Source organism: Ipomoea triloba, chromosome 6 (assembly GCF_003576645.1).
Source record: "Ipomoea triloba cultivar NCNSP0323 chromosome 6, ASM357664v1".
NCBI classification, from domain to species: domain Eukaryota; kingdom Viridiplantae; phylum Streptophyta; class Magnoliopsida; order Solanales; family Convolvulaceae; genus Ipomoea; species Ipomoea triloba.
In genome coordinates this window covers 5,264,675-5,277,074 of record NC_044921.1, presented here as the reverse complement: position 1 = coordinate 5,277,074, position 12,400 = coordinate 5,264,675, and the positions used below count along the sequence as shown (strand labels likewise).

Sequence of the window (12,400 nt, the reverse complement as noted above, 5' to 3'; positions counted from 1 at the left end):
GCAGAAATGCGAGATGCTGCCAAACAAGCTCCGCCTCCCTTCAGAAGCGGAGACGCCCCCGTTAGAATGGCAGAAGCTAGAAGAGGATCTAAAACAGCCTACTCTACCCCGCCAGAGGTTGAGGCTGCCATCGTACGCTGCGAGACTGCTAACACCGTGAACGGGCATCCGAGGCAGATCCCCGTAGCCCTACGCCCTAATAACCTCGAGGCAGATCGCTACCCTAGGCTGAGCGTAGCGCAGGGAGAATCCTATGAGCTTCCTTTGACCTAGAATCTGAGCACAGAAATGAGATTCCTGGGAAGATTCTCCAACCCGCCGAGGAGTAAGAAGGTGAAAGTACGTTTTGGACCTGATGGCGGAATGAACTCCCAACCGAAAATTACCCCACCCGAGGGCTGGGTAAAGAAGGTAGACCCCAAGATTGCTGAATTACTCTATTGGAAGGAACATGGTGACCTCCCGGAGGTACCTAAGATCACGGTAACCCCGTCGTTCACCCAGAGGATATTGAGGGAGCCCCTCCCTCCTAGCGTCAAGCTCCCGAGCGTCAAACATTTCGACGGTTCAGAGGACCCTCAAGAGCATGTCATGGCTTATCAAGCCACTATGATGCTAGTAGGATCTTCCGAAGCAACAATGTGTAGGGCATTTTTCTCTACCCTGGCGGGGCAGGCTCAACGGTAGTTCACCAATCTGAAGGGTAACTCTATTGATTCCTTTCACGACCTAGCAATGAAATTTATTACCCATTTCATGAGAGGAAAGAAGGGCCAAAAGAATTTTACGCACCTCACTATCGTTAAGTAAGGGGCCGAAGAATCTCTAACAGAATTCCTGGTCCGCTGGCAAACGGAGGAGGCAGACGTAGAAAACCTAGACGATAAATTCGCTGTTGTGATGTTTATAGATGCTCTAAAGGCAAGAGAGCTCTATAAAAGTTTGAGGTGTTAGACCCCGTGTACATATGTCGCCCTCATGGAAAAGGCAGATAGATATGCAAAGGCTAAGGAGGCAAACCAACTCAACGAAGGCAAGGAAGCAAACTTCGCGAATAAACCCCAGGCGGAGGAACCCGTCAAGAAGAAAGGGACAAGCCCGCCGATAGAAAAGTACCCCTTGAATAAAGAGAAGGGTGTGTCTAGCAGCGAACCTCATAATCTTGTAGGAGTCCAAAGGGTGCCGCCCCCGTCTTCCCGCGGAAACCACCTGTGCGGCCTTTCTCATCCCCTCAGGGCCCGGCCTAGAGAGATACTAGAATACGCTGAAGAGTGCCAACTGGTGAAACCTACTAATCAAGGTTACGTAACAGTCCCGACCAGGGAAAGTATTGCCGCTTTCATCGCTGATATGGGCATAGTACAGATGAATGTCAAGCTTGGAGAAAAGAGATAGAAACACTCGTTCAATCAGGCCAGCTAGGAAACTACATTAATTGGAATAGGATGCACCACCAGAACTATGGAGGAGGGGGCCGGTTGAGCGCCCTCGCTACCCTATTTCGCCCGAAGATAAATTTACCAAGTAGTCCAAAAATAAGGGCAAACACCTAGTCATAAATGTGATATTCGGGGGACAGTCTCCCGCGGGACCCAAAGAAGAATATTTAGAGTCGGTGGATGAACCTCATGTCCCTAGGAAGCAATGACAAGATAGTATTACCTTCTTGGATGGCGACCTCTCGAGTAAGAGAATCCCGTCCCGCGACGCCTTGGTTATCTCGATGGGAATAAACGGAACCGAGGTGAGATGGGTCGTAGTGACCACAGGGAGTAGTGTAAATGTGACGTATTATGATGTCTTCGTGAAGCTAGGGTTCGCCCATGATCAACTCTGACTAGTCAAAACTCCACTCGCTGGGTTTATAGGGGATACTATTAAAACTAGGGATCCATACGGTTGCTTGTGGAGTTAGGAGTCCCCCCAAACGTACAGGAAGTAGAGATGGATTTTGTGGTCGTCCGGATAACCTACACCCATAATATCATCTTGGTAAGGCCAAGGTTGGCGGATGTAAAGAAAATCATTTCGATGAAACACCTATGTCTAAAGTTCCACACTCCCAAAGGGATCGGAGTGGTGCGAGGGGACCAACGGATAGCTCGTGAATGCTATTGAAAGTCCTGTCAAAGAATAGGGGAAGAACAACTAAAGGTAAGCAACAAATAAGGAACGACCTGAAACCGGACGAACTCGGCATAAGGGCTTACTACTAACCTGGAATTAGTTTAGAACCTCAAAAATAAGCCTTCGAGGTATTTATATATGACCTGTATATATGTTCATATGTGCTTTCACAGCTATAGTTTTCTTACTACTAACTAGGAATTAGTCTAGAACCTCAAAAAAAAAAAAAAGGAAAAAGGCGTGTGGTGCTAGCATGAGGCAGTAGGCAGCCCACAACCCTTAAAAGACGGTGTTCCCAAGTCAATGGGATGGTATCCCTAAGAATTTGGCGAATACCCCAGCGCATCTGGGATGCTAGGAAAGGTACGCAACCCAACGTGCACTAAAAAAATTAAAAATTAAAATGTGTGTGGTACTAGCATGAGGCAGCAGGTAGCCCACAACCCTTAAAAAGCCGTGTTCCCAAGTTAATGGGATGGTATCCCTAAGAACTTGGCGAATACCCCAACACATCTGGGCATGCCGGGAAAGGTACACAACCCAGCGTGCACTAAAAAAAAAAAGAAAAAAGAAAAAGAAAAGAAAAAGGTGTGTGGTGCTAGCATGAAGCAACAGGCAGCCCACAACCCTTAAAAGGCGGTGTTTCTAAGTCAATGGGATGGTATCCCTAAGAACTTGGCGAATACCCCAACGCACCTGGCATGTCGGGAAAGATACGCAACCCGGCGTGCGCTAAAAAAAAAAAAGAAGGTATGCGGTGCTAGCATGAGGTAACAGGCAGCCCACAACCTTAACATCTATCCCACTTCTTAGCGGTCGACTTATCATCTATCCTACCTCTCAGCGGTCGACTTATATATCATCTATCTCGCCTCTCAACGGTCAACTTATTATTTATCCCGCTTTGCGATAATCGATGAATTTAAATTCAACGGCTCAGCGGTTGCTAGATCCTGTATCTTGGTAGGCAACTAAGTTACCCCTTGCAACATGGCTTTTCAATAAGCTCGCGCAAGAGAAGGAGACGAGTATCTATGTCCTTCTCTTATAGGGTTTGTAAGAAAACTGAATCATCCTAATGGACATCATATGCGGGAGACCATAGAGCAATCTAGAAGAAACAAAGTGGATGGTGATGGCATAACAGTGGAGGTTTGGGGGTAGTTGTGGTATTGGCAGGCGACACAAGAGTGTGTGTTGATTGATTGGGAATGGGAAAAGTCAATTGGTTGGGGGTAAATGGAATGTGTGGGGGCGTAGTGAAGGACGAGGTTCCTGATGGGTGTGAGAGTATGAGGAGTCTGGCAGGACCGATTAATACTTCTCGTAGTCATTATCCAATAACTACAAGAAGTGGGGGACTTATGATGGGGTTATGGGAAATGGGCCCAATTTTTTTAGTTAGGGCCAAGCCCAAAGAATGAGGGGTGTGAGACAAGAGTCAGGGTAGCGCATGACTAGCCCAATGGAGTGAGTGGGTAGGGGGAGTGACATGACGGTTATGGAGTGGGTAGGGGGAGTGACATGACGGTTATGGAGTCGGTAGGGGGAGTGACTTGACGGTTATGGAGTGGGTAAGGGGAGTGACATGATAGTTATGGAGTGGGTAGGGGGAGTGACATGACGGTTATGGAGTGGGTAGGGGGAGTGACATGACGGTTATGGAGTAGGTAAGGGGAGTGACATGACAGCTATGGAGTGGGTAGGAGGAGTGATATGATTGTTATGGAGTGGGTATGGGGAGTGACATGACGTTTATGGAATGGGTAGGGGGAGTGACATGACGATAATGGAGTGGGTAGGGAGAGTGACATGACAGTTATGGAGTGGGTAGGAGGAGTGACATGACGGTTATGGAGTGGGTAGGGGGAGTGACATGACGGTTATGGAGTGGGTAGGGGGAGTGACATGACGGTTATGGAGTAGGTAAGGGGAGTGACATGACAGCTATGGAGTGGGTAGGAGGAGTGATATGATTGTTATGGAGTGGGTATGGGGAGTGACATGACGTTTATGGAATGGGTAGGGGGAGTGACATGACGATAATGGAGTGGGTAGGGAGAGTGACATGACAGTTATGGAGTGGGTAGGAGGAGTGACATGACGGTTATGGAGTGGGTAGGGGGAGTGACATGACGGTTATGGAGTGGGTAGGGGGAGTGACATGACGGTTATGGAGTGGGTAGGGGGAGTGACATGACGGTTATGGAGTGGGTAGGGGGAGTGACATGACGGTTATGGAGTCGGTAGGGGGAGTGACTTGACGGTTATGGAGTGGGTAAGGGGAGTGACATGATAGTTATGGAGTGGGTAGGGGGAGTGACATGACGGTTATGGAGTGGGTAGGGGGAGTGACATGACGATTATGGAGTAGGTAAGGGGAGTGACATGACAGCTATGGAGTGGGTAGGAGGAGTGATATGATTGTTATGGAGTGGGTATGGGGAGTGACATGACGTTTATGGAATGGGTAGGGGGAGTGACATGACGATAATGGAGTGGGTAGGGAGAGTGACATGACAGTTATGGAGTGGGTAGGAGGAGTGACATGACGGTTATGGAGTGGGTAGGGGGAGTGACATGACGGTTATGGAGTGGGTAGGGGAAGTGATAGGAGAAATGGTGCATGCCAAGAGGCTGACCAGTGCACGCAAGATACCGCGAGGGAATGGGGGGCGCTGCTCGCCATCACCGCCCTGGAGGGGGCGCGATCGCCGCCTGGGGCTGCATCGCCCCTAGTGGGCCGGTCACGCCCCACGGCGGCCAGTCAGCTCCCTAGTCGCGCCTGGTGGCAACTGGTTGCGCCGTCAGGCGCGACGACCACGCCTCGCGGTCGTGTGCTGGCGCCCAAGTGACGGCGAGGTGTGCCACCGGCCTGGGCACTTGGATGTGCCGCGCTATGCCCCTCGGGCACAGCGCAGGTCGTGTCTTTCATGCCCTATTCTTCGGGGGTTCGACCGAAGACCCTGGGTACGTAGATGGCGGGGGCTGTCGTGGCGAGAAGCCGTGGGACGCATGTCTGGTGGGGAGTTGGCGCCATCTTGATGTCGTACACGTGGAGGGTTCCTATCGACCCATCAACAGTATAAAAGGGGGTCTGGTCCACATCCCTCATATCACGGCCCACTCCATTACTCAGTGGTCATGCCTTCCTTCCTCTTGCATAGTTGTGTATTCCTTATTATTTATTTATTAGTTCTTGAATTCCTTATTTATTGTATTTATTCCCTAATATAAGAGTATTTCTTTGTCATTGATTTGGAATGCTCTTATATGATTTTCTTAATACAAAATACACTAATATAGCAATACTAGTAAATGATTAAATACTTTAAAAAATCATACAGGTGTAAGGATATATTATACCCCATAATAGATTACATTAACTTACAAGAGAATCTTAAAAAGCATTTGCCGTCTTTGTTTATGGTTAAACATATGCAGTCTAACAATTAGTTTGAATGTAATGAATGTGAATACCAATATTAACTATCATACATAGATTAAAAATTATCAATAATTTCTAATTATGTAATTTCTTTCATCTCCTTTAGTAAAGAATAATTGTGGCCCTTCTCAACCTACTATTGATCAAGTTGAGCGAAATGTAAAAAACAGAGAAAGGTATGCTCGAAATGTTGCTCAACATGAGAGTAGAAATCTCAGGCGTAGACTTGCACTTGATGTCTCTACTAAAGAAAAAGAAAAAAGGTTGTCAGATGCTCATGGAGCAAATCATAGCAATGAAATTTCTATTATTTACAATATATTAAAGTTTCACACTTACATTACCCACATTTCTTTTATATATTTTATACTTTTCATCGTATAGTAAACTAATTACTTTACACCTGCTTTGCCAAATTGCTTCACATATTTTTACCAAAATATATTAAAACTAAAATTATACTACTATGTATACAAATACATACATATACCTCCATGCTAAAAATCAAAATCAAAATAAAATTTTTATTCCAATTTTTTACGTGCTTAGTGAGAAATTCAAATAGCTCATAACATAATCCATTTACATTGACTCCAATGAATGATTGTACTTATTGTGGGGCGAAACGCTTTCAATACGAACCACCGAGCTTCTGATGTTCACATGGGCAAATTAAGCTCATCTTAAATGAAATGCCTACAATTTTAAGAAATTTATTTGTTATTCAACACTCTGCTACAAAGCATTTTCAAGCATCTGTCAGAATCTATAACAATACATTTGCATTGGGAATACAAATTTATGATAAAGACATGTGTAGAAGAAATAAAGGAATCTACACATTTAAAATTCAAGGTCAAATGTATCACTTTGTGAATGATTTGTTACCTAATGGTTGTCATCCTCGTAATTTGTAACTCTATTTCTTTGACACTGAACATGAACTTGAGAACAGACTTCAAGGTGCTGATAGGATGGACAGAGATATTTTTAGTGCACTTATTCAACTTATGTCAGGAAATCCATACGGTCAATTTTTCAGAAGTCTTAAAGATATTGCTCAGATTGACGAGTTCATCATACTATTGCGTTCAGATATTTCAATGGATCAAAGAACTTACAACATGTCATCTGCTTCTCAAGTAGCTGTAATATGGATTAGAGATAATGGAGATGGACTTGATGGAAATAGAAACATTAGGGTATATGCACATAGTGGAATGTCACAATATATTCAATACTACTATGGTTGTTATGACCTATTGCAATATCCACTTATGTTTCCACATGGTGATATTGGTTGGCATGAAAGTATTCAAAGGGTTTCATCACGGGAACATGTTGGTACTACAGGATCAAGACAGTCAGTGAACATTAATCCAAATAATATTAATTCTATGGATGAGTTGCTTCAAGCTGAAGAATGTGTGTTTAACATCCGTGTCATGTAGAGAATATTATGCATATAAATTTCAAGTTCGATTGGGGGACAAATCAATGTTGTTACACACTAGGAGGCTATAGCAATAATTTATTGTTGATACATATATCAAGATTGAAACTCAAAGACTTGACTATTTCAGAAAAAAAACAACATCAAAGTCGTTCTGAAACTTATCAAGGACTTGTGGACAGCGTAGAAACAAGCGCCACTATGGGTGTTGATGTAGGCCGCAGGGTTAATTTACCTGTTTCATTTATAGGAGGATCGCGTGATATGCGAAGAAGGTACATGGATGCCATGTCACTTGTGCAACGATTTGGCAAGCCTGATTTGTTTATAATAGTCACATGTAATCCTAATTGGCCTGAGATTAAAGAACTTCTCAAATATGTCGATAAACCACAAAATAGGCCAGATCTTCTAGCTCGTGTTTTCTATGCTAGACTTGAAGAGCTAAAAAATGACATCTTTAAGAGACACATTTTTGGAGAAGTCATAGCATATGCATATGTGTTTGAGTTTCAAAAAAGGGGACTTCCACATGCTGACTTTCTAATCACTTTGAAGAGCAAATTCAAAATTACAACTCCTGCTCATTGTGATGGATTTATATCTGATGAGTTTCCTAATAAAGAAACTGAAGCCCACTTGTACAATCTGGTTAAGAAGCATATGATTCATCGTCCGTGTGGTTCTCTAAATCCTAATTGTGCTTGTGTGCTTATATGCTTCACCACCAATAACAAGTTGCTCCATCTTGCAAAAATAAGTATCCTCAATCCTTTAATGATGAAACTACATTTGACGAAAACTCCTACCCTATATATCGTAGGAGGGACACTTTAGCATACGTTTTAGTCAGAGGTCATCAGCTTAATAATAGGTGGGTTGTCCCTTTTAATCCATATTTGTTGGCGAAATTTGATTGTCATATAAATGTTAAGTATGTGTCGGGATTAGATGTGTGAAGTATATATATAAAGGGTAACACTTGTGTGAGACCGTCTCACAGGTCTCAATCCGTGAGACGAGTCGGATCTTTGATTAATGGGTTGAATCTTTGACATCATTAATCAAAGATTCGACCCGCCTCACATAATGAGACCCGTGAGACGGTCTCACACAAGTTTTTGCCATATATAAATATATATACAAGGGACACGACATAATCAGCCTAAGTTTATACACTGGTGCTAATGTTCATGAGTTTGATGAGATTAAAGAATACCAAAGTGCAAGATGGGTTTCACCACCTGAAGTGGCTTGGAGAATTTATGCCTTCCCAATTGCCGAAATAAAGCCTGCAGTTGTGCACTTACAAGTTCATCTACAAAACTATTAGTACCTTAATTTCCACGGTAATGACAGGTCGGTTAATATTGTTGAAGGTGACTTCGCTTCTCGCACAATGTTAACACAATTTTTATACATGAATCGTGTTGATGAAGTTGCAAAAAGAAAAAACTAAACTTGCTTTATATTCAATTCCCTGTATATTTTGTTTGGAACAATAAAAAAAAATTGTGGACATAGAGAAAGAAGAAAGAAGTCATAGGCAGACTTGTGACAGTCAATCCAACTAAAGGAGAGCGTTACTATTTACGCTTATTACTGATGAATGTTAGGACACCCAAACAATTTGACAACATAAAAACTGTCAATGGCAATCAAGCAGTGACATTTCGTGAGGTAGCTGAAAATTTGGGTTTCTTATATGGGGATCATATTGTTGAGAAGTGATGAAGCAGTATTATACTAGATGCCATCAAGTTTTAGGAGATTATTTGCAACTCTTCTAATTTTTGGTGATATCTCAAATCCTCGCAACTTGTGGAATAAATTTAAGTCATACATGTGTGAAGATCTACTCAGGACAAGACTACACACTGATGATGAAGTCCAACTAATGGTGCTTCAATTAATTGCAAATGCAGTGGAAAAAATTGGGAAGAAAATTGATGACTTTAACTTGGTTGATATCATGTTATCTATGTCAACCCAAGAAAAGGAGGATAGAGAAATTACAACTGAATATAACATACAAGTAAATGAATATGACTTGCTTTGTATGGAAACAATAAATGTTGAGCAACGGAAAGCATTTGATACAATTATGGCAAGTATCATTTCGAACTCCGGTGGAGTTTATTTTAGAGATGGTCTAGGTGGTACTGGTAAGACATTCCTATATAAATGTTTATTAGCTACTGTTAGGTCTAGAAAATGGATAACACTTGCAACTGCAAGTTCAAGAATTGCAGCATCTATTCTACCAGGTGGTCATACAGCTCATTTCACATTCGAAATACCAATTGATGGAGATGATAAGTATGTTTGCAATATTGGAAAATGAACTGCAGAAGCTACCTTATTAAAAAAATGTAGACTAATTCTTTGGGATGAAGCTTCTATGGCTAACCGTAGAGCTATTGAAAGCGTTGATACAACGCTTAGAGATATTATGGACACTGATCAAAGTTTTGGAGGAAAAGTAGTTATTTTTAGAGGTGATTTTTGAAAAACATTGCCGGTTATTAGATATGGGAAGAAAGAAGATTTCATTGAAGGGAGTTTGGTTAAATCACCCTTAATCTGGCCAACCATCCAACGATAAAATTGGTCCAAAATATACGTGCAAATGAGGATCCAGCTTTTTGTGAGTACTTGATGAAGATTGGCGATGGAATTGAACAATTAGTTGGTTGAGCCAAGATTAAGATTCCATCTTCATTCATTATTCCATGTACGGATGAGGATAGCTCTCTTGATGCTTTATTTCAATCCGTATATCCTAACTTAACGTGTTTCGGGACTAATCCTTATTTATTAATGAGCAGAGCCATCTTAACACCTAAAAATGAGATTGCGGATGAAATTAATTCTATCTTAATAGATAGATTCTCGGGAGAAAGTAAGTGCTATGTTAGTTTTGACGAACCACTTGATTCGAAGCAAATGCATTGTAAAGATTATTTACACACTTTATCCCCAACTGGCCTGCCTCCTCACAAGTTAATTTTGAAGAAAATTTTCCTATAATTTTATTGAGAAATTTGAACCCATATGAAGGATTGTGTAATGGGACAAGATTGGTTTGTGATTCATTTGAAGATCATCTCATAAGTTGTCTGATTGCAGTTGGTGAATATAAAAGAAAACATGTCTTCATTCCAAGAATTCCTCTTGAGCCATCAAAGGATGAAAATTGTCCAATACCCTTTAAAATGACACAATTTCTTATTAAAATTTGTTTTTCCATTACCATTAACAAAGCTCAAGGACAAACACTAGGGGTCAGTTTGGAAAGCAGGAAAATGACTTCTGTAAATGTTTTCTGGAAAATGAGTCATTTTTCGGAAAATAGTTCCATTTCCAGTGTTTGGATGTATTATGGAAAAATGTCATTGTGTGTTTGGTTCATTTTCTAGAAAATGGATAGAATTGTATAATTAAACATTGTAATTGTTTTATTTAAAATATAAAAATTATAATAGTTATTAAGATAATGGTATTTAATATAATAAAAAATAGAATTTATAAAAAAAATAAAAATTTTAAAAATTTTTAAAAAAATGTAGCAAAGGTTTTCAACGATTTCCCCACCTCCTTGGTCCATGGTCATGGGTGATATGTCTTGGTTTTGGTCGAAAACATGCGAAACAGCTATTTTGGCGATTCCGTAAAATAACTTACGGAAAAAAATTCCGTAAGTCATTTTCCGGAAAAATGAACTGCTTTTCCTTGGTCAACGGAAAACATTTTCCGTTGACCACATTTTCTGAACGTTGCCAAACACATAAAACTCGGAAAACATTTTCCGGAAGTCATTTTACGGGTTACCAAACACACCCTAGATTTTGTTGGAATTTACTTGAAAGAGCCTGTTGGTCCCGATAGGGTGGGAAAAGTCTAGGGGTGGGGGGGGGAGGGGTGAATAGACTTTTCTAACAATTCAAAAAATATTATAACACTTTATCAAAAGAGAATTCAAGTAAATAAATTCAACTTGAATTGCACAGCGGAAATAATAATACGGTAAAGTGCTATAAACAAAGTTACGTAAAAATGAAGAGTTTCACGACATGCAATACGTTAGAAACGTTAGGAATAGCTCAAATAACAAGTATATAAAGTTTGGCTCGCATGCGGACATGGGAACTATCAAACCCAAATGAAATAGTCTAAGCAGTGAATAGTTGGGTTCGTAGCATAACAACTAATAAGCTTGATCAAGATGAGGTTGAGTAGGAAAATAAATCTTTGCATGCAAAAGTGATGTGTCACGTGAACCAATGTGCAATAATAATTAATGTGACAAAATATAATGCATGTGATGATCAGATAGATAAATATGCATGCAGATATGTAAGAGATAAAGTAAATGGACACAGGGATTTATAGTGGTTCGGAGGTGATGTAATCCTCCTACTCCACTTTCTCCTTCCTCCAAGGAGAGATTCCACTATCTTCAATCGCCCAGATACAACAGTGAATCAGTGCCCTTCTAGCACTTCTGCTACTCCGAATGCCTTTGCACACAGCTACACTCAAACACGAACGTCTTGCACCCAGCTACATTCACGAGCGTCTTGTTCCCAGCTATGCTCCTCAACCAAGTGTTTTGCACCCAGCTATATTTAGTTTCCCCGAGTGTTTTGCACAAAGCTACACTCCTACAGTTTCTTTCAAGAAATAAAAGTATTTCTTCTCAAGAATTGATTTCTCTCGTGTTTAGCTCAATACTTAGCACTTGCTTAATCTGATATCACTTGTTGTGTAGTGCTAATATTTTTCTCCTTATCCCTTGTAGTTCCCCGTGCTTGTCTTCAAGTCTTCTTGGGTTTATATAGCTAAATTAGCTATTTGTCCATTATGAATATTCAGAGCATTAAATACTTTCAAATGGTCTTTGTCAACCTTGATGGCTCTGTCAGATGAATTTGAATATTTGCTTTGCTTCTGATAATCCTCCAACGTTCTTCTTCAATCACTGGCATAATTTTCCTGGTAACTTGTAACCATCTTTCCTTGACTTTGGTAATGTGAACACTTGACTTTGTTCATAATCCATAAGTCAGGTTGCTCTGAAATATATCTGTTTGGTGGCTCTTGCTTGAGCATAATTAATGCCACTGAAAAGTACAATGACTTTTATCAAAAATGATCTTTAGCTCCATGTAGCAAGAATATTTGAATTCACCTTTTAAGAGTCATCCTCATGCCATATTTAGGAAAATAATATTTTCCCTTTTTAGAAGTGTTGTAGGCAGTGTTGGACTCCTTTGGAGATCACGTCATACTTAGCCTCAAAAATAAATGTGTTCCTTCCCCCTATAATCTTGATGTCACGTGAATCATCTTCTAGTTGGCCTCCTTGCATG

At 41.1% G+C, this 12,400-nt stretch overlaps 1 protein-coding gene across 1 annotated transcript; it reads left to right on the top strand.

Moving 5' to 3' along the window:
- The first annotated feature begins 7,229 nt into the window (after window positions 1–7,229).
- Window positions 7,230–8,759, top strand: LOC116023396. The gene is made up of 2 exons (XM_031264394.1): window positions 7,230–7,679; window positions 8,553–8,759. The coding sequence occupies exons 1-2, from the start codon at window positions 7,230–7,232 to the stop codon at window positions 8,757–8,759; spliced, it is 657 nt and encodes a 218-aa protein (XP_031120254.1).
- The last annotated feature ends 3,641 nt before the right edge of the window (window positions 8,760–12,400 follow it).